The sequence below is a fragment of the Pan paniscus genome, chromosome 7, assembly GCF_029289425.2.
Source record: "Pan paniscus chromosome 7, NHGRI_mPanPan1-v2.0_pri, whole genome shotgun sequence".
Classification (NCBI taxonomy): Eukaryota; Metazoa; Chordata; class Mammalia; order Primates; family Hominidae; genus Pan; species Pan paniscus.
The window spans coordinates 28652420-28678280 of record NC_073256.2 but is presented as its reverse complement, the minus strand read 5'-3'; the positions used below and the strand labels follow the sequence as shown (position 1 = coordinate 28678280).

The 25861-nt window shown below is 53.2% G+C and overlaps 3 protein-coding genes across 3 annotated transcripts in view; 2 read left to right on the top strand and 1 right to left on the bottom strand.

Annotated features, from left to right (window-relative positions):
- LOC129398572 (uncharacterized) overlaps positions 1 to 25861 on the bottom strand; it is a 200869-nt gene that overhangs the window by 130216 nt on the left and 44792 nt on the right. Inside the window, exons 5-8 of the mRNA XM_055116261.2 lie at positions 18598 to 18713; positions 17314 to 17424; positions 15646 to 15760; positions 14043 to 14638 (exon numbers count right to left, since the gene is read on the bottom strand). Of these exons, the coding sequence (XP_054972236.1) occupies positions 14569 to 14638; positions 15646 to 15760; positions 17314 to 17424; positions 18598 to 18713 (412 nt within the window). The 3' untranslated portion in view covers positions 14043 to 14568. Of the gene's footprint in view, positions 14639 to 15645; positions 15761 to 17313; positions 17425 to 18597; positions 18714 to 25861 lie in introns of the transcript that reaches the window.
- On the top strand, positions 83 to 14017 carry LOC117978000 (protein-lysine N-methyltransferase EEF2KMT-like). Its single transcript, XM_055116263.2, is given in 9 exon segments — positions 83 to 410; positions 2595 to 2657; positions 4550 to 4563; positions 4565 to 4628; positions 6210 to 6311; positions 7546 to 7679; positions 7839 to 8104; positions 8932 to 9081; positions 12502 to 14017. Coding segments are annotated over 9 exon segments (990 nt in total). The 5' UTR covers positions 83 to 314; the 3' UTR covers positions 12603 to 14017.
- Positions 18710 to 23896, top strand: LOC134731033 (putative protein FAM90A26). Its single transcript, XM_063607058.1, has 5 exons — positions 18710 to 19322; positions 20270 to 20448; positions 20941 to 21140; positions 21599 to 21707; positions 22372 to 23896. Exons 2-5 carry the CDS (start codon positions 20320 to 20322, stop codon positions 23332 to 23334), a joined length of 1401 nt encoding a protein of 466 aa, XP_063463128.1. The 5' UTR covers positions 18710 to 19322; positions 20270 to 20319; the 3' UTR covers positions 23335 to 23896.

The window sequence follows — 25861 nt, the reverse complement described above, 5'->3', positions numbered from 1 at the left end:
ACGCCACCAACCTGGACGCTTCCGAAGCCCAGCTTCCAGGATCGCCCTCTCCTGGCCACGCCCCAGGAACCGCCAAGCTGGACTCTACCCAGGACCTGCCGCGACGTCGCTTATCCTGGCCCTACCCCAGGCCCCGCCCCCCTAACGCTCATCTTGGCCCCGTCCTAGAGTCCGACCCCAGGACGCACCTCCTGACCCTATCCCCAGGCCCCGCCCCCTCTCTGCCCCCGCGCACTGCCCTCGGCCCGCCCCCTCTTCAGTCCAGGCCCGGCTTCCTCCAGGTCTCCCGGCAACGCTGCGGCCCCGCCCACGTCATGGCGCCCGAGGAGAACGCGGGGACCAAACTCTTGCTGCAGGGTTTCGAGCGCCGCTTCCTGGCGGCGCGCACACTGCACTCCTTCCCCTGGCAGGTGGGCGGCGGGGCGAGCGGAGAGGCCCGCGGGGCGAGCGGAGAGGCCCGCGGGGCGAGCGGAGAGGCCCGCGGGGCTCGCGGGAGTCCAGGGGCAGACGGGATGGGTCTCCGTGCTGAAACCCCCGGCGCTCCGGCCACGTGAGTTCCTGGGTTCTCCCCGGTCAGGACCGCGAGAACCGGTCCCCGTCCCTAGGGCCTGGCCAGAGTCGCTCGCACCCCTTCTGCCCCGCGAGCTGGCGGCGGAAGCTGGGGGTGTCTCCACCGCCTTGGGGGGCAGACGCGCGCTCGGTGTGGGGTACAGTTCACGATCATTTTCACGACTTTTTAAAGGCAGTAATTGTTCTGGTCACTGGGACACAGCTGCGCTCGCCCATTCTTAAAAGTCAGTGCCCTCAGGCCCGCGGGTAACCACCTCCTCCTGAGCACGGTGACCAGGTCACAGGCTGTCCCTCGTGCTTCAGTGTTCTCATCTGTATGTCGAGCACTGCACACAATCGGCTCATGCGCTGAGGCTTTCACGCCTGTGATGGAAGAGACAGAGAAGGGGGTGGCCTCTCCTCTCCCTGGGGACCTGCCATTCTCAGCACAGGCACATGGCAGGCAGCAGCCTCCCTTCTGCCAGCAGAGGGGCTTAATGCACCCCGCCCCATTTGGAATTCATGTGCAGTGAGCTCACTGGGATGAGTCAGTTTGGATATATATTCCTCCCTGGGTCTGCCCCATTTTATGGGGTGTTGCTTAATCATTTGCGTTATTCCATTGACATGAAATATTTAGCACTCAGAGATCATTTCCAGTCAGGAGAAATTTGTGCATTTTTAACCCAAAATAGAAACCTTCATAAAAGCATCATAGGTCTCCATTCAATATTGACTATAATTGTTCACATGCCCACACTGAATGCTAACTTGTGCTCACCCTCAACACCCACGAGGTGGGTACTATTACTATCACTCACATTTGACCAGAGGGATTGTTTGATTATGGTGAAGTAGTTGAGAGTTCAGACCCAGGAGACAGCCTGCCTGCTTCGAATCCTGGCCCAACCCCTGGCCCTGTGTGACCTTGGGCAAGTGACTGCATCTCTCTGTGCTATTGTTTTCTTATTAATAAAATGGGGGATATAATGATACCTACCTCTTAGGGTTGTTGTCAGCGTTGAGTACAAAAGCCTGTGGATCAGTGCCTGGCTCATGGTAAATGCATGTCGGTGTTAGCTAGTGTTTTATTCAGTCTCAAAATGTTTAATAAATGCCTTCCGTGAGCCAGGCACCATGGCTCAGCAGTACCCATGATAGATGAGGCTCTGCTTGCATGGGAGAGCCAGAGACTAAACAAATAAATGAATAAACAAGAAAAGACCAGATGAGAGTGGCTTTAAAGCCAAGAAAACAGGGAAATGGTGAATGGAGCAACTGGGGAGAAGTGTCACGAAAGTCAGGGAATCAGGGAAGCCTTCCCCAAAGAGGTGGCATTTGAACTGGGGCCTGAGTGGTGAAGCAGCCAGCCATGGGAAGGGTCTGGGGAACAGGATATGCAAAGGCCCTGTTGTGGAAATAAGCCAGTTGTGGTTGAGGAACAATAGCAAGGCAGCCAGTGTGGCTGGAGTGGAGTGAGCAGGGTGGGCCAGAGGTGAGGGACAACAGGCCAGAGAGGGGGATTAGCAGCAGGTCTTGTAGGGCCTTTTATGGCATAGAAGAAGCTCTGAAGCAATGAAGTGCCTTGCCATGTGTCACATACCAGCCGAGACAGTCTGCCTAACTCGGGAGCCAAAGCTCGCTGCTGGGCTTGAGGCCCCTGTAAGAGGACAATGTAACCCAGGCTGGTATGGGCACATTCTGCATTTCCACTTAAACTCAGATGGCAAGCCCATCAAACCTTGGTGCCATGGCTGCCCTGGTAATTCCTGGCTGACCAGTGTAACCAGGGAGCTGGCCCATGACCTGGGTGGCAGCTGAGTAGCCAGGACTAATGCGACCAAGAGTCAGCCTTCTTCCTGTGACTCATCCAGGTGCATCCTGAGACATCTGAAGGTCAGGCTTTCAGCCGCTGTGGCTTCCACTTCCAACTGGCTCCACGTCCCCAGGGAGGGATCACATAGAGCTTTGCCAACACACTCTATTGCGTGTTTAATGTTCCTGTGAATGGGCCCTTGAGATTTCTCTCTCTCCCGTCCACACAGAGCTTAGAGGCAAAGTTAAGAGACTCATCAGATTCTGAGCTGCTGCGGGATATTTTGCAGAAGGTAAGAATCCCAGAGTCCCTGGGACTCATGACCCTGCCTCCTGAAGCTCTCCGGAAGACCTGAGAGAAGCAGCACAGGTGTGCTTGTACCCTTTAAAAACAGCCCTCTTCAAAGAACAAAACCATTGAGTCAGCACTTCAGGAGGGTGTCAGCACCTCCGACAGCTCCTAAGCTTTCGTTTTCTATCTATGACTTAGACAAAGACATCAGAATATACAAAAATCTGCAAGAGGGGGGAAATCTACGGAATGTTTTTTAAACCATCCACAGCAAAAACAGAGATGACAGGTGCAAAACAGCTTCTAGCATTTGGTAGATGCTCAGAGACTTTCTTTTTTGCATTCATGAGGCCTGTCCCGCCCACTCCTGTCTCTTCTAGACCTAAATGGGCCCCTGCTTTGCCCAGGGTGGGGTTTGGACTCAAGTGCATCTGCATGCAAGTGAGAGCCAGGATCACCACCCGGCCCAGCCACAGGCTGACCTTGGCCTTGAGGGCCAAGTGCAGATCACCCTGCATCCTGGGTCTTCACCTTCGAAGGGCCATGGGCCCTTCTGAAAAGACAAACCAATAGACTCCCTCCCAGAAAGAAGTGCACCAGAATACACTTTCCATACAAACTCAGGGGAGGCAGACATCCTCCACCCCCACCCACCCGGCCCATCCTAGGAGCCCCGGTGAAGAATTCCTGTTCTAGAGGTGAACCAAGATTATCCACGTGGAAAAGATGCAGCCACAGCAGGGAAGACTTTCAGGGCAATACAGTAGGTCAGGGCTTCGAGCATGGAGATACCTGAAGTTATCTCGCACCTTGCTCTGAGTTTCCCCCTGAGCCTCACTCTTGTAGGTGGTGAAGCATGAGATGTAGGGAGAGCTGCTTTAAAACCCAGCACAAGGCTGGGTGCACTGGCTCACACCTGTAATCCCAGGACATTGGGAGGCTGAGGTGGACGGATCACCTAAGGTCAGGAGTTCAAGACCAGCCTAGCCAACATGGCAAAAACCCATCTCTACTAAAAATAAAAAAAATTAGCTGGGCGTGGTGGTGCACACCTATACTCCCAGGTACTCGGGAGGCTGAGGCAGGAGAATCGCTTGAACCCAGGAGGCAGAGGCTGCGGTGAGCCACGATCAGGCCACTGCACTCCAGCCTGGGCAACAGAGCGAGACTCTGTGTCAGAAAAAATGAAAAACCAGCACCAGCATGAAGAGCCTGTGTATTGCGTGGGGTACTTTGCTGCCCTTGGGCAGAATCTGCATCCCTCCCAGCCAGCAGGCGCTGCGGACTGTCTCCTCCCTCTCCTTCCAGGCTCTTGTTTTCCCACCGTCCCCACTCCTGCTGCACCAGTCCCTCTGCCCTCCTTTCCAAGTGCCAGCCCGTGGCCACCTCAGAGCTTGCACAGGCTGTTCCCACTGCCTGGAACTTGCTCATCCTGCACTTGGCTTCTCTCAGCTTTAGCTGGAGTGTCACCCTGAGTGTCCCCTCCCCTCCATCCTGTCCCCAGGGACACACGCTCCAAGAGAGCAGTTGCCGAGTGGGCCTTCCCGCCTCTTCCATAGAGCCAGATAGTTGGCGACTGTCCTTACTGCAAGCCCTGGTTCACACTGGCTCCCCTGGGAGGGAGGTTGTTTGGGCCCACATGCCCTGTGTTCCTGCTCAGAATGGGCATTAGAAATGCTGCCATAGCCTGTGCCACTGCAGTGGAAGCATCTTTAGGAAATGACTTATATCTTAAGACAAACTGCAGATGCGTGGGGCCAGAACGCCGTGTCCATCTACATCTTTGCTGAGGGATCGGCTAGCCTGGAGTTTGCCCTCTGCTGTATTGGCTTGAAGCTCATAGGAGACTTAAGACGGGCTCTCGAGCAACCAACGTTCTGTTCTTTGCCGTAGACTGTGAGGCATCCTGTGTGTGAAGCACCCGCCGTCAGTCAAGTATGCCCGGTGCTTTCCCTCAGAACTCATCAAAAAGGTCAGTAATGGGCAGTGTCCACCCAGTAGCCGGACAGCATAGCCACCTGCGTTCTGGAGCCCCCATCCTTCCCAGGCCCTGGGCCTGCTTTGCAAACCCCAGCATGGCAGGGGCCTCCCCAGGCAACTGGCTGCAGCTGAGTGTGACCCATGGGAGACAGTGCAGGGCGGGAAGAAGGGGAGGCCAGCGTCTCTCCCTCACTCTGCCTCCTGGGGTTTCCACAGCAGCTGCTTCTCTGGGGCCCCATCTCCTAGCATATGGATTCTCATTCCTACCAGGCTGGTCCAGCCCACAGCACTGGAACCCTCACTCACACCCTCTGTCCTGCCCACCGAAGGGTTTGGAGTTTCCTGCTCTTGTCTGTCTCTGGGTTGCCCCATGGGCCCCTGTTGGAAAATTTAGCTCTTGCCATACCTTTGGAACTAGTTCCTCTGGTGAATTCTCTGCATTGATCCTGCTGGAATGAGCTCTTTCCTGACTGATACAGGATGGATTTTATTTTTTACTTATTTATTTACTTTTTTGAGACAGTCTCACCGTGGTGCCCAGGCTGGATTACCGTGGCACAATCTCGGCTCACTGAAACCTCTACCTCCTGGGTTCAAGCAACTCTCATGCCTAAGAAGCTGGGACTACAGGCACATGCCACCATGCCTGGCTAATTTTTGTATTTTTAGTAGAGACAGAGTTTCACCATGTTGGCCAGGCTGGTCTCGAACTCCTGACCTCAGGTGATCCGCCTGCCTCAGCCTCCCAAAATGCTGGGATTACAGGAATGAGCCACCACACCTGGCCTAGGATGGATTTTAAAGATGGGCCCGAACATGCAGGGTTTGACATGAGGATGTCGAGAGGCCTTTCCTTAGTAGGCAGTAGCAGACCTGCTGAGTGAAAGGGCCACACTTTTAGCAAATAAACAATCCCCTGCTTCTCCAATACCTGCTTTCTCCCTAGTCCTCCCCAAAAGGGTGCATCTGTAGTCTCCAGCAGGTCTGCCCTGTGCCATCACGAGAGGGCAGCAGTCACCCAGTGTACCCTGCTGCTGCCCTGTGAATCCTAGGATGGGGCCAGCTGTGGAAAAGCAGCCTGCTGACAGCCACAGCCTGCAGCATGGGCCACCCTCACAGTTCTGCCTGGGCTCACTTAAAAGCACCTTTTGTTTTCCTCCTCTCTGTGTTTGATCTAAACACAGAGCTCTCTGTCATGGTCACGTGGCAGCTCTCACGGAATCCTTGTCTCCTGCCCTAGACTACACCTAACCCTACCCTCTCAACACCTCTTGTTGAAGGCCCTCCCTTCCAGGTTGCCCTACCAAGTGAAAATTTTTTTTAGAGACAAGGTCTCTTGCCCAGGCTGTCCTCGAACTCCTGGGCTCAAGCAGTCCTCCCATGTCAGCCTCTAGATTAGCTGGGACTATTCGGCACACACCACCACACCCAACGAAGTGAATATTTTATGCGCCAGCTGTCCGGTGTTACACCATTCCATCCCAAATCTCCCCTCTAAACTTGGTGAAAATCATCTGGCCATTTTTACAGATTAGAACGAAAGCAAACAAGCTCTCACTCTCTTTGCCCGCAGCACGAGGCTGTCCACACGGAGCCTTTGGACGAGCTGTACGAGGCGCTGGTGGAGACCCTGATGGCCAAGGAGTGCACCCTGGGCCACTGGAGCTATTTGCTGGTATGAGAAGGGCACCCTCCTCCCCCTCACAGCCCAGATACCCTTCCTGCACAGACAAAGTGAAAACGTGGGTGTGGGTTCAAATCCTGACTCACCCATTCTGCAGTCTTAGACATGAGGTCCATTAACCTTCTTTAGCCTCAGTTTCCCTGTCTGTAAATCAAGCACTTCAACAACAACAGCATGTCTCGTGGGGTTGTTGGGCATTTGTCCAATAGGTGACACACACTACCTGCCTCACAAGGACCTGGTGCCCAGTCCTCAAAGAATATTTGACAGGGCTGCACATGGTGGCTCAAGCCTATAATCCCAGCACTTTTGGAGGCCAAGGCGGGTGGATCTGAGGTCAGCAGTTCGAGAACAGCCTGGCCAATATGATGAAACCCTATCTCTACTAAAAATACAAAAATTAGGCCAGGCGTGGTGGCTCATGCCTATAATCCCAGCATTTTGGGAGGCTGAGGCGGGGGGAATCACCTGAGGTCAGGAGTTTGAGACCAGCTTGGCCAAGATGGTGAAACTCCATCTTTACTAAAAATACAAAAATTAGCGGCGTGTGGTAGTGGGCGCCTGTAATCCCAGCTACTCCGGAGGCTGAGACAGGAGAATCTCTTGAACCTGGGAGGTGGAGATTGAAGTGAGCCAAGATCGCGCTATTGCACTCCGGCCTCAGCAATGAGAGCGAATCTTTGTCCCAAAAAAAAGTACAAAAATTAGCCGGACATGGTGGCACATGCCTGTAGTTGCAGCTACTTGGGCAGCTGAGGCTGGAGAATTGCTTGAACCCAGGAGGCAGAGGTTGCAGTGAGCAAAGATCATGCCACTGACTCCAGCCTGTATGACAGAGCTCAAAAAAAAAATAAGATAAAACATAGATACAGAAAACCACAAAGGAAAAACATAGCATATTGAATCATCACGATGCAGCCACCCCTTCATAGCCACACCTGGCCCCTGGCCACCACTGACCTGTGCTCCATCGCCAGAATTCCGTTGTCTCAGGAATGTTCGATGAATAGAATCCTGTGTGGCCTGAGATGAGTGTCTTTCATGCCACGTGACACCCTTGAGGCCCGTGCAAGCTGTTGGTATGTCAACAGTTAGCTGCTTCTCATTGCTGAGTGGCGATTGGTCCTGTCATGCTTTATTCAGCCATGTGGTGGATGGCTACTTGTCTTCTAAGCCACTTGTTTTCTGATTGCTGGACTTACTGTCTCGCCCTCTCTTGGTGCAGCCCTCGGAAGGGTCGGTCACATTCTCCGAGAGCACAGCCATCATCTCCCACGGTACCACAGGCCTGGTCACATGGGATGCCGCCCTCTACCTTGCAGAACGGGCCATCGAAAACCCGGTAGCCTTCACTAACAGGTGACCTCGGGGCACAGGGCAGCCGCAGTCTACCTTGCAGAATGGGTCATTGAGAACCCGGCAGCCTTCACTAACAGGTGACCTCGGGGCACAGGGCAGGGCACCGAGGCAGGCTTACCCTGGTGCAGTCGAAGACACGGTCCCCTTTCCTCCCGCCAGGACTGTCCTAGAGCTTGGCAGTGGCGCCGGCCTTACAGGCCTGTCCGTCTGCAAGATGTGCCACCCCCGGGCATACATCTTCAGCGACTGTCACAGCCGGCTCCTCGAGCAGCTCCGAGGGAATGTCCTTCTCAATGGCCTCTCATTAGAGGCAGACATCACTGCCAACTTAGACAGCCCCAGGGTGACAGTGGCCCAGCTGGACTGGGACGTAGCGACGGTCCATCAGCTCTCTGCCTTCCAGCCAGATGTTGTCATTGCAGCAGGTAATGCCCAGCCCCGGGCATCCTGTGCAGGCGGTGTCCTTGCAGCTCTACCCAGCTCTTGGCTCTGGGAAAAGGGAACAATGGACCCTGTCGGGCATGGACATGATGGGGCTTCCAGAAGAGTTACTCTGGGCCTCCAGGGTGGCATCAAAGGACAGGGGTGCCTCTTAAGGTGACCTTCAAGCCACAGCCCTCTTGTTGGAGACAGGTATACTCCCGTTACAGTCGTCACCACATGGCTCTGTCCCAGAGCCATGCCCTGTGTCCTTCAGAGACCACAGGAGGAAAACAACCAGTTCTGGGATGAGGCCAGGGCCCTTGAGAGAAGGTGGTGTTTGGCTGGGCCACTGAAAACCCCTCACCCCTGCCAGCACACTCGGTCCCCTCTCTGGTGGAACAGAGCTCTGCCTGTGGTCCTGGGTCCCAGCCCTGAAACCCACAGGTCCAGCGGTGGCCAGGGACACAGGCCCACCCCTGCAAGCCAGCAGACCAATCGGCAGACACCTGAAACACGAAGTTCACGGCAGGGTCAGGCTTTCTGTCATTCAAAGCCCCCTAGATAGGCCGAGAACGAGAGCTGGTTTTTTAAGGAACACCAGTGAGTCTGGAGATTTTTTTCTTTTGCTTTGGTCTTTTGCAGCTTTCTCTACTAAGGGTTCTCCTTTTTCACCCAAGTAATTGCCTTTCCATCTAATGGCCCAAATGGTCAAGTGGCATCTAATAGTCTCATAGGACCGCTGCCTCTCTGGCCTCGCCCTGCTGCTGAGGTCAGCATGAACTGGAACTTTCCACTTGTCCCTTTCAGTAACCTGAAGCTTTCACCGTAGACTTGCTGTATTGCCCAGAAGCCATCGTGTCACTGGTCGGGGTTCTGCGGAGGCTGGCTGCCTGCCAAGAGCACAAGCGGGCTCCTGAGGTCTACATGGCCTTTACCGTCCGCAACCCAGAGACGTGCCAGCTGTTCACCACGGAGCTAGGTGAGCCCCGACGCCCACCCGGGCCTGCATGGTCCCCGAGCTGTCCCTGCAGGACTCCAGTGAAAGTGAAAGAACTGGGTGCCGGGGAAAAGCTAGGATGCCCCACACTCCCACACCATACGGGGAACTCGGGCAGAGGCCGGTGAGCAGGGTGGGCTCGGGGCGTTGGGGGCTTGCGGCAGGAGGAGGGCAGGTCAGCACAGGCAGGGAGGGTCTGAGCCCAGCAGCCCTACTATGTGCTTCAGAGCAGGGTTCTCTAAGCCCTTGGGCCTCGGTTTCCTCATCTGTAAAATGGAGGTGGCGGGAGGGGCAGTTGGGGTCAGGGCTGGACACAGCTGTGGCCTGCAGGATGCTGGAGCACAGGCTGTACAGGCGGATCCTCCACGCCACTGTCCTGAGCACCTAGTTGATGGAAGACGAGCAGGGTGACTATAGAGAAGGGGAACGGGCCCCCTAATGGGCCAGCCACTGTCCTGAGACCTGACATTGGTCAGCCCCCGGCACCTGTGAAGGTGTGCTGTCATTGTCCCATCTCACCGACAAAAACACTAGGACACACAGAGGCCAAGCGACCCCCGAGCTCCCACAGACTGCACCCAGACCACGTGGCTCTCGTGCCTCTACACTACACCCAAGCCCCCCATTGCCACCAGCCTCTGCCCCAGCTCCCCCTGAGCACAGCCCCTCCTGGCAGCCATGTGCACAGATGCACCCGCAGCAGCCTCTGCCTGCACACAGACACACGGACGACCCAGTGCCTGTCCATGTGGGGCAGCCCGTGAACTACAGAGTCAACAAACAAGCCAACACACGAAGGCATACTGGGTTCCACGACAGAGTCCCGCACAACCTAACACAGGAGGCTGGCTGGGCGCGGGGCTCAGACCTGTCATCCCAGCACTTTAGGAGGCTAAGGCAGGAGGACTACTTGACCCCAGGTGTTCAAGACCAACCTGGGCCACATAGTGGGACCCCATCTTCACAAAACATACAGAAACTAGCCAGATGTGGTTGCACACGCCTGTAGTCCCAGCTACTCGGGAGGCTGAGGTGGGAGGATGGCTTGAGCCCATGAGGTGGAGGCTGCAGTGAGCCCTGGTCTCACCACTGCACACCAGCGTGGGCAACAGAGCGAGACCCTGTCTCAAAAAAGCAAAAAAAAAAAGGAAGTCTTTTTTCAGATACTTACGTGAAAAAAAACCTGCAATATCTTTTAAGTGAAAAAAAACAGTGCCAAGCAGAACACATAGTATAAGCCCCCACCAACCTTTATTTTTTATTTTTTATTTTTACTTTTTTTTTGAGACAGAGTCTGGCTTTGTATTGCCCAGGCTGGAGTGCAGTGGAGCCATCTCGGCCCACTGCAACCTCCCACCTCCCAGGTTCAAGCTATCCTCCCATCTCAGCCTCCTGAGTAGCTGGGACTACAGGTGCGTGCTACCACGCCTGGCTAATTTTTGTATTTTTTGTAGAGTCGAGGTTTCTCCATGTTGGTCAGGCTGATCTTGAACTCCTGACCTCAAGTGATCTGCTGCCTCAGCCTCCCAAAGTGGTAGGAATACGGGCTTGAGCTACTGCGCCCAGCCCCATTTTTGTTTAAAAACTAATAATAATCACCCACACGTGGTTATGAGTACCTATATTCCAACTACTCAGGAGGCTGAGGCGGGAGGATGACTTAAGCCCAGGAGTTTGTGGCCACCTTGAGCAACATAGCATGACTTCATCTAAAAAAAAAAATGTATCAAAATAATCATTTTCACATAGGTATACCTATAGGGGAAAACCTAGAACATATATATAGCAGGCTTGTCCAACCTGTGGCCCAAAACAAATCTGTAAACTTTCTTAAAACAATATGAGGATTTTTTGTGATTTTTTTTCTTTTAGCTCATCAGTTATTGCTAGCTTTACTGTATTTTATGGGTGGCCCAAGGCGATTCTTCTTCTTCCAATGTAGCGCAGGTAGGCCAAAAGATTGGACATGCCTGATATACACGTTAACAGGTGCCATCCTTGGATGGCAGGATTATAGAGATTGCTACACGTTCATGTCTATACTACTTCATTTTTATAAATACGCATTTTCCACTCGTAACAAAAAACCGTGATTGAAAATCATCCCAGGTCACAGTGTCTCATGCCTCTAATCCCAACCCTGTAAGAGGCTGAGGCTTTGGGAGGCAGAGGTGAGCAGATCACCTGAGGTCAAGAGTTCAAGACCAGCCTGGCCAACTCGGTGAAACCCCACCTCTACTGAAAACACAAAAATTAGCCAGGCGTGGTGGTGCACACCTATAATCCCAGCTACTCGGGAGGCTGAGGCAGGAGAATCACTTGAACCTGGGAGGCGTTGAAGTGAGCTGAGATTGCGCCACTGCACTCCAGCCTGGGGAACAGCGTAAAACTCAATCTAAAAAATAATAATAAAAGAGGCTGAGGAAGGAGCATCACTTGAGGCCATGCGTTCAGGACCCCATCTCTACAAAATAAAAAAAATACTGGCATGGTAGCATGCACCTGTCATCCCAGCTACTCAGGAAGTGGGAGGATTGCTAGAGCCCAGGAGTTGAGGCTGTGGTGAGCAATGACTGTGCCACTGCACTCCAGTCTGGGTGACAGAACAAGATCGTATCTCAGAAAAAAAAAAAAAAAAAAAAGAATCATTCTGGCTAATGGCTCTTCAGACATCTGTGCTTATGAGAACATCAGCCCCTTCTAAGCTTTTGTGTGTGTGTGTGTGTGTGTGTGTGTGTGTGTGTGTGTGTGTGTGTGTGTCTGTGTGTGTGTGTGTGTGTTTTGAGATGGAGTCTCACTCTGTCACTCAGGCTGGAATGCAGTGGCACAATCTCGGCTCACTGCAACCTCCGCCTCCTGGGTTCAAGCAATTCTCCTGCCTCAGCCTCCCAAGTAGCTGGGATTACAGGCACCCGCCATCGTGCCTGGCTAATTTTTGTATTTTTGTAGAGATGGGGTTTCACCATGTTGGCCAGGCTGGTCTCGAACACCTGACCTCAAGTGATCCGCCGGCGTTGGCCTCCCAAAGTGTTGGGATTACAGGCATGAGCCAGTGTGCCCGGCCACTTTCTAAGCTTTGTGAAGAGTGAGTTGACTGAGCAGCCAGGTAGATGTGGGTTCAGATCTCTGCTTCGGTCCTGCTGTGCCAAGTGCTGGGGCAGACGCGGGCAGAGAGTGGATAGCGGCATGGTGCCTGCTGCTAGCCATTTCTATGCAAAACCAGATTTCCGGTCCCATCCTGGAGGCCAATTCTAGGTACGTGGGTGGGCCTGGGAACCTGTGAAGCAAGTAAACTGACTTAGACACCCCCCACCCTGCCAGGCCTGTCCTAGCAGCCCCACACAAAACGCACATGTCCTGTCCCCAAACACCGCCATCCTCAAACACGTGCTCTGTTTCCAGGCTGGGCTGGGATCAGATGGGAAGCGGAAGCTCATCATGACCAGAAACTGTTTCCCTACGGAGAGCACTTGGAGATGGCAATGCTGAACCTCACACTGTAGGACTCACACACGACTCCAACGGGATTGTGAGAATCAAGTCACTCTCGTGGGAAGAATTTTTATATGAGAAAGGGGATAAAACTTTCATTGGACTGGAATGTTTGGAGAATGTTAAATTCCAAATCAGGAACCACAAACTGCCCTCTAATAAGACATCGGCTATCTAAGCGTGTGGGTGCCCCGTTTCTGCCAGCAGTTCTGGTTCTTAAGAAAATCACCATAAATCAGACATGAAAATTCTGGCTCCAAAAATAGCATTTTCTTTGTGCAAATAAAAACGTGTGTATCAACTATGACATTCCCCCACGTGGACACACTCGGTTCCTCATAAAACCAAGCCTGCTGCAGCTGCCACATCCCTGGACACATTCGATTCCTCACAAAGCCAAGCCCGCTGGAGTTGCCACATCCCCGGACACACTCGGTTCCTCACAAATCTAAGCCCGCTGCAGCTGCCACATCCCTGGGCTTATGGTGCAGCAGGTGCTTTTTTCAAGACAGGAATCAAAGTGTTAGGAACATGGAAGAAAGGTGACACCTGGAGACCAAATGCAGGATTGGGAGTACTGCAGAGGTCACAGGGAAGTCACAGAACAGTAATATGCTAGCAGGGGCATGGGGCGTGAAGAACAGAAGACAGGAAGCGTTTCGGAGACTCCAAAGAAGAAATCAGGGCCAACCACAGCTTCCCGGGTCACTCACCAGGTGGCACCACTGCCGTCATTTCAGCTTCTGGCCACTGGGAGGCGCTGCTCGAAAGGGTTTGCCCTGAGACTCCAAGAAGAAGCTGTGGGAAGGACAGCAGGGGCCCTGGGGTTTTAGCCTCTGGCCCAGGAGTTATGTGTCCATAACCAAAGGGAGCACAGTCTGCACCCAGCTCTCATCCCATCAGAGCTGCTGAGACTCCCGCAGGCTCTTCCAGAACTGGTTTAGCTTGCCTGCAGGATCAGGAAAGTTTGAGAAAGGCATCTGCAAAATACTAAAGAGCAGAGCTTACCTCATTGCCTGTCCCCACCCCATCCCAGGTCACCACCTGGATGACCCCAGCTCCCCGACCCAACAACAACCCCTCCCAAGTCCCTAACTCCCTCACTTGGACTTGAGACCCTTCACACCCCAGCAGCGCTCCGCCTCCAACTTGATATCATGCTTTCTGGAAACTTCCCCGTATGTCCCACTTTCCCACACTTGGTGCGCTGGAGCACCTTCCGGCCTCCACATGCTGTACGTTCCCCTGTGAGCACCGTCCTCTCAGCCTCTGGCCAACACAGTCCCACCCATCTGTGGGTAGCAAGGGGGTGTGGGTGTTCTTTACAGCCTTGCTAAACTGTCTGAATCAAGGATCACAAACTACAGCCTGCAGGCCAAACCCAGCCCACAGCCTGTGTTTGTAAATAAAGCTTTGTTGGAACAAAGCCACACCCCTTATTCTACAGATGATCTGTGGCTACTTTCGCACCACAACAGAGTACCATGGTTCTGACAGAGACTGGGGGACCCAGTCTAAATGACTTCTGACCTGGACCTTTACTGAAAATCCTCCCAATCATTCTGTTGACAAGAATGATGTATTACTTTTTGCAATAAGAAACAAGTAAGCTTTGCAGAATTCCACCCATCTTTCAAGGCTTGTCCCAGAAGTTCCCTTTGCCCACGCACCTACCTGATCCTGACCACTTCCTAAACTGCAGCCCGGCCCACCCGGCTCCAGCATCATTTGTGGAGTGTCAGCTCCAGAAATCCAGAGGGCAGGTGGGGTTGTGTCCTAACTTTCCCAAGCCTACTGTACCGAAATGGGACAGCAGAGTAGGAAGCCTCTGTGACTTCTGCTCCCTCCCTAGCTTTTCCACCAGACCCCGCATGGTCCCACCCTGGCTGTGGGAAGCAGGGATCAGGGAGCGTGGCTCGGTGCCAGTCTCCAGAACCCTGCCCACCCTGGCGTGGTGGCAGACATGGCTACCTGCAGCTAAGCTGCCAGTTCCTCTGAGTCCTCAAAGACCAGACCATTTTCTTCATGTTTCACCAGCTCATGTAAACTGCAGAGAGAACAAAGGGAGCCCGAGAGCTTCCTGGAGAAGACACCAGACCCCTGGGGTGCCCAGCTGGGCTCCCACCCACCCCACGCTCAAACCAGGCTGGGGGTTGGAACAGGGTGTGTGGTTTCTGGGAGGTGGTTCTTAGATTTGGCATCTGAAGAGTATAAAAGCCTGGGGGGGTGCACATCAAAATGGACAAACTGATTTGAGGAGGGAGCCTTAAGGAAGGTTTGTACCTTCTGTGCTGGATGCTCTTCAAGGACTGAAGAATTATTTTTGCATGTTTTTCTTAATTCCATGGCCATGGAACAAGTAAAGGCAACCCCCTGGGGACTGGCTCAGCACATAAAAGATGACTTTTCTAGGACACCAGATTTGATCCCGACATTCCCTGAGCTCAGCTCACACGAGGGGCTCGCATCCCTGAATCCCATCCAGGGGCCGGCTCCTGAGCAGGGGCCAAGGGCTCAACGTTTGCTGGGGCTACTGCTTCTAGAATCTCCTCTAACTCCACCCTTCCAAACACCCGTCTATGCTGGGTGGAGTCAGGCCACAGCATGACACTCATTTAACTGATTCAAGCCCAGCACGTGAGCTTGGCCAAAAGGGACATGGTGGGAGAGAAAGAAAGAAAGAAAACCATGTAAGCCTGCAGGCAATTCCTGCCAATTCTACTCTGGGAGCAAAAGCCCCTAGTGGAGTTCTGGTATTTAAGGTGCTTTTTTTTTTCATATTGGGTTGCTGCAAAAGTAATTGCCATTTTTAATGGCAAAAACCGTGTTTACTTTTATGCCAACCTAAATATAACATGAGCTCTAAATGGAAGCAACTACTTCAGTGAGGCTCAGCCCAGACACAGTAACCGCAGGGCTCCTCGTCATGGCCTCCAGTGTGTGCTGGACTGACCGAGGGGCAGGGCCTCACTGTGGGCAGCTCACTCTGCACTGCTCCCCCGCAGTGGTGGATCTGTGAAGCTATCCCCAGAAAGATTCGGGTTCTGCTCCTACCACTTGAAGTTCACGGCACACGCAGGCAAACAGCACCTGAACATGTCCACCACCTTCATAGGCAGGTCCAGGCCACTGGAGGACGTGTCCAGATAGACACCCAGGTCCACCGACCCTGCTAGGCAAGAGGGGTGGGTCAGAGCGCTGGTCTCTGCCCTGGGAACACAAATCCTTCCAGCACAGTGAGGCAACATCCCCCGAGGGGAGTGAAAATTGGATAAGGCCCCCGACAGCCCCAACCACAAGTGGCTTAAGCTGGCCAAGCAGCCACACGGCCTGTCTGGGACATCTGAAAATGTAAGTTGACACTTTTTCTACGTAACCACAATTTGATTTTTTTGCTGTTGTTGTTGTTTTGTTTTGTTTTGTTTTGAGACAGAGTCTCACTCTGTCACCCAGGCTGGAGTGCAGTGGCACAATCTCAGCTCCCTGCAACCTCCAACACCCAGGTTCACCTCCCGCCTGTAATCCCAGCATTTTGGGAGGCCAAGGTGGGCGGATCACCTGAGGTCAGGAGTTCAAGACCAGCCTGGCCAACATGGTGAAACCCCATCTCTACTAAAAAAAAAAAAAATACAAAATTAGCGAAGCGAATTCGTGGCAGGTGCCTGTAATCCCAGCTACTCAGGAGGCTAAGGCAGGAGAATCGCTTGAACCCGGGAAGGCAGAGGTTGCAGTAAGCCAAAATCGCGCCATTGCACTCCAGCCTGGGCTACAAAAGCGAAACTCCGTCTCAAAAAAAAAAAAGAAATAATAATAATAATAATAATAAACCACAGCACACCCACCGCAAACCAGCTGTCAGTGTGAAAATAAGCCAAATAGCTTAACATTTCTAAAGACTAGCTGGGGCCAGGCATGATGGGTCACGCCTGGAATCCCAGCACTTAGGGAGGCCAAGACGAGAGGATCACTTGAGGTCAGGAGTTCAAGACCAGCCTGGACAACATGGTGAAACCCTGTCTCTACTAAAAATACAAAAATAAGCCAGCTACTGTGGCGGGCTCCTGTAATCCTGTAATCTACTTGGGAGGCTGAGGTGGGTGAATCGCTTGAACCCAGGAGGCGGAGGTTGCATGAACTGAGATCGTGCACTCCAGCCTAGGCAAAGGAGCAAGACTGTCTAAAACAAAGACTAGCTGGAGAATCCTGCCAGGAAAAGGCCCTCAGCCTCCAAGTACTCTGCTCCCTCGAAGCTGGAAGATGCGGCTATAGAGACGCATCAGGACCAAGCCATGACTCCCCACTTGGAGAAATCAACGGGGAAAGAGACGGAGGCAAAGGAGAACCATCTCACTGGGAGAGGCGACGCTGTTTGACACATCGTCCCTGTACCTCCCAAAGCCACTGCCCTCCCACACCTGGGCAACAGTGGCCCCAACCCCAGGCCCAGACTTCCTGCAGGAAGGAAGAGGACTGAATGGAGGGCGTGGCAGACTGAAAGGACGTGGCCTCCTCAAACCCCTTGGTAAAGGGCCTCTGGGGCCACCTGGCAGGAAGGGGCTGGCACACCAGGAAGTAGCCTCCTCCCGGGAGTTCAGCCAGAGCCCAGGTCCTGTCCCCAAGTGGCCTCCAGAGCCACCTTTTCAGAAAAAGTACATCCTGCCCACCCCTGCTCCCCCTGCTTAAGGCTCCGTCTCCTCCCTGAGCCTCCTGCTGGCCTCTCACCTAGAAGCAGGGGTAGTCCTCGGCCCTCCAGCCAGGGGGTGCAGACCTGGATGTGCTGGAAATGCTTCTGGTGGATGAGGCGGCTGTAATACTCCCTCAGAGGCCCTTTGCCTTCACAGAGAAGAGCAGACACTGCCATGCACCCGTCTCTGTCCCTGCCACGTGGTCCCAGGCCCAAGACACTCCCCCTAGGAGGAATCCTTTTCCCAGAAGCTCCACCCCTCAGCAGCTCCAGTCAGGCCCCATCCGGGCCCTTCCAGAAGCAACCCAGGAGCCCCAAGACCTGCAGGGATGTGTTCACCCTGACCCCTGACGCATAGCCCTGCACCTGCAGCCAGCTGGCCTCAGGCTGCAAACATGGCGGGGTAAGCACTGGCCTGGCACCTGACCGCCCACTGGGTGGACCCAGCCTTCTGTCTGTGTTGTGCGCAGGGGACACAAGGACTCCTGCTGCCCTGGCACAGCCCCCAGATCACATGGTGCAGGTTCCAAGCCGTGCCTGCCCTGCCACAGCCTCCAGAGCACATGGCGCAGGTTCCAAACCACTCCTGGGAGCCTAGAGGCCAAAGGAGGGAGGAGAGCAGGATCAGCAGCTGGCCCAGACCCCGCCTCTTCCCACACTGCTTCCGCTTTTCCTCCTCCACAATGAGTCACCTGGAAAGGGCTCAGCAGCAGTAACTGTGGGACAGGGGCTCTTCCGTTTGAAAAATTAAAAGAGGCTTGGTTAAGGCAACAATGACATGGCCGGGCACAGTGGCTCATATCAATAATTCCAGCATATTGGGAGGCCAAGGCGGGTGGATCACCTGTGGTCAGGAGTTGAAGACCAGCCTGGCCAACATGGTGAAACCCTGTTTCTACTAAAAATACAAAAACAAACTGGGTGTGATGGGCACCAGTAGTCACAGCTACTCGGGAGGCTGAGGCATGAGAATTGCTTGAATGTGAGACGCGGAGGTTGCAGTGAGCTGAGATCACACCACTGCAGCCCAGCCTGGGCGACAGAGACTTTGTCTCAAAAAAAAAAAAAAAAAAAAAAAAAGACACCAATGACGAAACAAGAAAAAAAAAAAGATGCTTGGAAATTACTGAAAAACTAGAAAGCTTGTTATCTACAGATTCACATCTGGGCTCCCTGCCCTGCTGTGAAACCCTCTGAGCCACAGTTTCCCACATGTAAAGCAGTATAAGACCCTATGGCAGAGAGCTGCAGTGAGGATTAAGGAGACAAGATCGTGGCAAGCACACGGTAAAGGCGGGGTATCCCTCCCTGGACTCAAATACCTGGAGTCGCAAGACGAGCTGAAAAAGCAGCCAGGCACTGAAGGACAAAGCGGTGCTGAATTTCTTCATCTGTGCTTCCCAGTGCGGTCCAATTCACGGTGGTTTCCGAGCGCCTCCTGGAGGAGAAAACACATGAGGGTGTGGTTAGGGTTCTCTGCTGACAGACCTACCGTGGGGAAGAAAGAGAAACCCTAAAGATGGATCATGGCCGTGACTGCATGTCAAGGAGAATCTCCTTGATGACACTGAGGCCTACGTCGAGATAGAGTAAATCTGGTCCAATTAAAAGTTGTCTATTTTACCACATTTTTTAAAACAAAACAAAACACAAAAACAAAAAAGATGGAAAAGAAGACAGGGGTACAGGCACCAGTGTTACATGTCTGACGGGGAACATCTATTCTTCAAAGCTTGCAGCTGTACACGTAGGTTTTAGAATGTCTGTCAGCAGTGGACATGATCTTAGAGTGGGCTGTGCAGATAGACCTTTCCAGGTCATGTAATTGGATTAAGTTGATTGTAATTAACCTACATGTAACTGATTAGGTTAGGGTACATTCCACGTCAGGTGACCAGAGGCAGTATAAAAGGAAGCCTGGAAAGCAGAGGTCCCTCTCCGCCCCTTCCTCTGTCGTCGTGGATGCTGCATCGCTCCCAGCGGGGCTGCTCAAGCACCTGCCCATCTCAGCGCCAGCCGGGGAAAGAAAGTAGACGTGCAATTTCAGGTTAGTTTCACTGAACAGTTGTTTGTTTCACGCAATCCCTGAGGGGTGGGGGGGAAAAGAGACAAAGGAGGCCGAAAGAAACCGATCACACTGGGGCTTGCTGATGGGGTAGGGTGTGCTCTCGTTACTAGTAATTCTCGGAACAGAAAACAAGAAAGCATTTCCGTCTCCATGTGTGGGATAAGACCAAGGTGGGAATGCGAAAAGAAATGTACTGCAGCATGCTGAATTGGTGGGTGAATGGAAAAAGGACTTTGGAAAAAAGGGTGGTTTGCCCTTCAGCCATGTAAGACATCGATACGATATGGCACTTGTTCACTGTTTGTTTAGATGAATTCATGTGGCATGTGTAAAATACCAGAAAAATAAATAAAGAGGGGCTGGAGCTAAAGCCAAAAAGATAGAACAGGAAAGACCATCACCTGCTAGTGTGGTAGAGAGGAAGGTAACTTCTCTTTATGAATTTGTGTTTGGAAGTTGCCTAATGAAATGGCAAGAGTAGCGATTCAAGTTGTCACAGGAAGCATCCCTTATCTCAGATTTCAAACAGACCAGCCAAAGGGTGACACACGCCATGCCCTGTGGCTTTGATCATTCTGTCTGTCAAGGGAGATAGAGTCATCGTGTCTTCTACCGGAGTGAATCGTGATAGACATAAGTCCGGTCTCCAGAATCAGTTGCTTGTTTTGGGTTGAAAGGTCAACTCCCCATACCTAGGCCACGGGCCCTGTGGCAGGCGAGGTTTACTCTCGGACTAAGTAATCATGGCAGAGGAACACACAATATCTGAGGATGCACACAGCACATTGTGTTCCACAGATTTGACCGACTGGTGGTGAGGTCTCCTCATGACCACACCGGCAAGGATTTAGCGGGGGGCTTCCTGTGGGTGTGTGAATATCCAATGTGCTTAACCATCGACATGTGTGTGTTTGTGTGTGTTTCAGGTGACCCAACAATCAACCCCTGAAAAAGCCGGTCATAAAACCCACAGGATATGAAGATGATGGCACGTCATGATCCCAAACCTGGGGCAAACAGACTGGTGAGAGCCCAGACCCTCCAGGAGCAGCGGAGCGCCCCAGTTGGGCCAAGGTCTCCCCTGCCCGATGAAGAAGATCCAAGGGTAAGTCTAGAACTGGATCTCTTGGGTATTGGGGTGCGGGCGGGGGCGGGGGGAGGGTGTGTCACACGGTCCTCAGAGACTGGGTTGGATTCCAAAGAGTTCTGTCACCACCACCCAGGTTGCTTTTCCCATCCAAGGTGGGCGTGGCTTGGGACCTCCTCCCCGGCCCGATAGGCCTCTTGAGAGACTCTTGGGGGCAACCTCCCTTTCTACTTAGAGTCCTGTGTGGCCACGTTTGGTTGTGTTGTTGACATCGGGTTCACCATCGTGCCCCTTAGAACCTTGAGTCCTGCCTTTTAGAGTTCCTCCGTCACATGGGCTTTGGGAGGGAACATCGCATCCGAACTCTCCCAGCACTTAACGGCCCCCATGCCGGTGTCCCCTTTGGAATCCTTATTCAGCTCTGAATTCACAATCCGTCTCAATGTTGACGTGGGATCGCTGCCTGTGGCTTCAGCTCACTCACTGACATCACTTCCTTTCCACCCACAGCTCAAGTGCAAAAACTGCGGGGCCTTTGGCCACACGGCCAGAAGTACCAGGTGCCCCATGAAGTGCTGGAAGGCAGCCCTGGTTCCAGCGACCTTGGGGAAAAAGGAAGGGAAGGAAAACCTGAAACCATGGAAGCCCCAGGTTGAAGCCAACCCGGGGCCCTTGAACAAGGATAAGGGAGAGAAGGAAGAGAGACCAAGGTGAGCAGTGGGAGGGGTTTTCACCACTCTTAGGGTACTGCCTCCTAAGGACATGGTGTCTCTGCACCTGCACACCGTGTGCCTTTCCGTCTCCGGGCCAGGGAAGGAACGCTGCAGAGAAATAGACCTGAGCTCCGTGTCCTCCAGGGTTCCACACCCAGGAGCTCCTTTGGCTCTGGGAGATTCAGGGACGGGGAGAGGCGGGGGCGCTTCGTGCAGGTTCCCCACGACAGGGGGAAAAGCGATGGAATCCAAATCACAGTCCTTAGTTGGGAAGACTAGAGGGCCACATGAAGGATGGGAAGGTTGGCACGTGAGGGAAAGTGCTGAGGCGGAAAGGGCACCAGATGTCCATTTCTGTATCACAAAACACGGAATGGGACTGGGCCCCAGACAGGGTTCTCCCTGTCTCCTTGGGAAAACCAGGGGGCACGACCTGACCTTTTTCTGTTCTGCAGGCAAGGAGACCCGCAGAGGAAGACTCTCCTCCACATATTTTCCGGGAAACCTCCAGAGAAGCCGCTGCCAAATCGAAAAGGATCCACGGAATCTTCTCATTATCTGAGGGTGAGTGTCACCCTGGGCCCCTGGCCTTTTTCTCCTCTAGGTCAACCTGGTTGATTTCCTTTCAGCTTCCTGTCTGCGGGAGGGAATCGGGGAACCCCTCTTTCTTGCCTTCTTGGGGTCAGGGACTCCACGATCCTTCCAGGTCAATTTGATTCCAGGCGAAGGCATCTGAAGATGCCGTATTTCCTGTGGCTTACTTTCTGTCCAATTATGGCAAGCCTGCCAACAACACGTTCCTAGCGGCATGAGGAAATTAGGTCCTCAGAGGCCCCAAACGTGGAGAAGGCTAAACCCAGGAACATGCATGTGTTCAGAGAAGACGTCCTGAGTACCCTTGAGCCACCAACCTACCTTCGGAAGGGCATTAGTCCGTTCCACTTCATGGAAGAGTGAGTGGAGGCGCTTTGGTCCAGCTAATGCCCAAGACGCGATCTTTTGAACAATGGTGTGCTTAGGTCAGCAACACATAGCTCGAGAGCGCATCTTTCATGTGTCTTGTCCTGATCAGCACTCAGGTGGAGGGTCTGTCCCTACTTCCAAGGACCGCCTGTCGATACTGTACTAAGAATTTCATGGTGTGTGCACCTTGTCTTTGGATGTGCTTGATTTTCATGTTGGCTCCATGCGGAGGAACTTCTAACCTGTGTTGTTTCCTCTCTTTCAGGTTGCAAGCGGGCCAATGCCGGTCCACACAACCAGTAAGAGGCCGCGCGTGGACCCTGTCCTCTCTGATCGCTCAGCTACCGAAATGTCTGACAGGGTCTCCATCTTGGCTTCACTGTCTCCCCTCAGAAAATCCAGTCTGAGCTCCTCCTCAAGTCCTGGACCAAAGGAAAGACAGACAGGGGCTGCGGCCGACATCCCTCAGCCTGCAGTCAGGCAGCAGGGCCCCGAGCCTCTCCTCGTGGTGAAGCCGGCACACAGCAGCCCTGAGGGTGGCTGCCGAGAAGTTCCCCAGGCTGCCTCCAAAACCCATGGCCTGCTCCAGGCCATCAGACCCCAGGCACAAGACAAACGTCCTGCGGTGACCTCACAGCCCTGCCCGCCAGCCGCCACACACAGCTTGGGCCTAGGCTCCAATCTCAGCTTCGGGCCAGGAGCCAAGAGACCTGCCCAGGCTCGGATTCAGGCTTGCCTGAACTTCCCCAAGAAACCGAGACTGGGTCCCTTCCAGATCCCCGAAAGCGCCATCCAGGGAGGTGAGCTGGGGGCCTCGGAGAATCTCCAACCTCCGCCAGCCGCAACCGAACTTGGACCAAGTACGTCGCCCCAGATGGGCAGGAGGACACCCGCCCAGGTGCACAGCGTCGACCGGCAGCCTCCGCACAGCAGACCTTGCCTGCCTACTGCCCAGGCCTGCACCATGTCCCATCACCCAGCGGCCAGCCATGATGGGGCCCAGCCTCTCAGAGTGCTCTTCCGGAGACTGGAAAACGGACGCTGGAGCTCCAGCCTCCTGGCGGCACCACCATTTCACTCTCCTGAGAAGCCGGGAGCCTTCCTCGCTCAGAGCCCTCATGTGTCAGAGAAGTCTGAGGGTCCCCGTGTTCGTGTCCCACCGAGCGTCCTCTATGAGGACCTTCAGGTTTCCTCCTCCTCAGAGGACAGCGATTCTGACCTGGAGTGAGACTGCAGGTGGCAGGGGCTCCTTGGCCTCCAGCTCCCGTGACTTGGAGGGGACTGTGGGACTGAGGAGTGCAGAGCAGAGAGCAGACTCTGTGCGGTGACTCCGAAGATCCCCGGCTGTGGCGCTTCTGTGGATGTGGGAGCCCAGACCAGGCAGGGAGCAGATGCAGGGACTCTGCCTCATTGAATTCTGGTGAGGGACATTGTAGTTCGCATGGTTCTCCGGAAACGCGCCAGGAAAAGCTTCCGTGCCAGAGATTCGTTGCCTCAGAAACTGCGTGATGCACAGGAGTCAGAGTTCCGCTGGGACGTCAGTAGGAAACTGGGGAATTACTGTGTATTTGCTCTCTAGATGACTGAATAAGGGAAAAGTTAGGGAACCCTGAGAGGTGCAGCCCTTCCGCTGTGCCCCGCCCTGAGAGCAGTGTTTTGGACGCTGGGAAGCGTGCTGTGCAGAGCGCTCTCGGGGTCTTTCCTCAGCCTCGAAAACTGGGCTGTGGAATGCCTTTGTACATATGTGTGTTGAATTTGTTTAGAAGTGAATAAAATTCTCAAAAAGATGACGTATTGTCTTTTGACTCTCATTCCGTGTTTGTGTTTAACTGATTTTCCAAGTGAAGGGGTGGCCTGCCCCTCCAAACTTGTGGGTGTTTCTAGTCAGGTGGGATGAGAGACGGAGAAAAGAAATAAGACACAGGGACAAAGTATAGGGAGACAACAGTGGGTCCAGGGGACCGGCACTCAGCACACCAAGGACCAGCACTGGCACCAGCCTCTGAGTTCCCTCTGTTTTTATTGATTATGATTTTCATTATTTCAGCAAAAAGGAATGTAGTAGGAGAGCAGGGTGATTATAAGGAGAAGGTCAACAACAAAAAAAACATGTGAGCAAAATAATCTATATCATTATTAAGTTCAAGGGAAGGTACTATGCCTGGACGTGCACGTAGGCCAGATTTATGTTTCTCTCCACCCAGACATCTCAGCGGAGTAAAGAATAACAAGGCAGCATTACTGCAAACATGTCTCGCCTCCCGCCACAGGGCAGCTTTTCTCCGAGATCAGACTTGAACAAATGTACAATCGGGTTTTACACCGAGACATTCAGTTCCCAGGGGCAAGCAGGAGACAGTGGCCTTCCTCCATCTCAACTGCAAGAGGATTTCCTCTTTTACTAATCCACCTCAGTGCAGATGCTTTACGAGTGTCAGGCTGGGGGACAGTCAGGTCTTTCTCATCCCACGAGGCCATATTTCAGACTATCGCATGGGGAGAAACCTTGGACAATAGCCTGCTTTCAAGGGCAGAGGTCCCTGTGGCTTTCCACGGTGCATTGTGCCCCTGGTTTATTGAGACTAGAGAATGACAATGAGTTTTACCAAGTATACTGCTTGTAAACACTTGGTTAACAAGGCACGTCCTGCACAGCCCTAGATCCCTTAAACCTTGATTTTATACAACACAGGTTTTTGTGAGCTCCCAGTTGGGTCAAAGCGGCTGGGGAAAATTGGCTGGGGCAAAGCTACAAATGAACAACTTCTCAGCAAAGCAATTGTTTAAAGTACAGGTCTTTTTCAAAATGCAGTCTCTTGTGTCTTCCCTTTCTACATCGACACAGTGACAGTGTGACATCTTTCTTTTTCCTACATCCAAGGGCTTGAAAATTTCTTGACTTGTTAGCAATCCAAATCGTTATGTCTCCGAAACAGACTTGACTGAGGGGACTGCAGGGCTGGGCAGGACCTTTGACTTCTTAAACAACCACAGGAGCAAGAAAACCTCAGCCCCGCTCTACCAACACGCACCTAGTAAAATTCCGCCAACTGAATCTCACGCACGCTAACACGTGGGGAGCGTTGCTTGCACCACGAGTCCCCATTTGGCTCAACCGCCGATGTCAAGTGTGTGGTTCCGGTTGCGACGGCCCCCCGTGAAGTGGCTTCCGGATGTGCGAATGAACCAGGCAGAGTTTCACTGGCCAAATAGACCCCAGCAAAGCTGAAGTTAACTCCCACATTTGGGATGTACTTCAGAGGTAAAACATTCATCCCGTCTTCTTTCCGGATGTCTGACACCATGGTTCTCCCCCTGATCCTGAGAGTAGCTGAGGTAGAGACTCACTGAAAGATCTAGGCAGGGATATCCCATCTTGCACAGGCTCTCTCCATTCTCTGACCTGGGAACAACTCTGAGCAGGATTCCACATCTAGGGGGCCTCGGAACTGAGCGGGATTTTCTGAGACACACCAAACGGCTGCTCCCTTTCCGCCGCTGTTGAGGGTCGTTATCTTGATTATCCAGATCACCTAGAAAGTATCCGTATCCAGAATCAATAAGATCAACTCTCTGCTCCTCTGACAGCAGGAGCAGGACACAATGAACCAAAGAGCGTGGAAGGAAACGATATGACCGGAAAGCTCAGAGAATGGCCACAGGGGGTCGTCAGCAGGCCTTCCCACCTGAATCATGAATAATTAATGAAGCGCAAATCAAAGGGGACTCGAGTTTCCGCAGGTGCAATTCATCCA

Bases quoted from the DNA above. Each gene is read 5' to 3' on its own strand.
- LOC134731033 (XM_063607058.1), top strand. From the start codon at position 20,320: ATGAAGATGATGGCACGTCATGATCCCAAACCTGGGGCAAACAGACTG. The intron at 20,449-20,940 runs GTAAGTCTAGAA...TTCCACCCACAG, and splicing joins CCGATGAAGAAGATCCAAGG to CTCAAGTGCAAAAACTGCGG. The intron at 21,708-22,371 runs GTGAGTGTCACC...CCTCTCTTTCAG, and splicing joins AATCTTCTCATTATCTGAGG to GTTGCAAGCGGGCCAATGCC.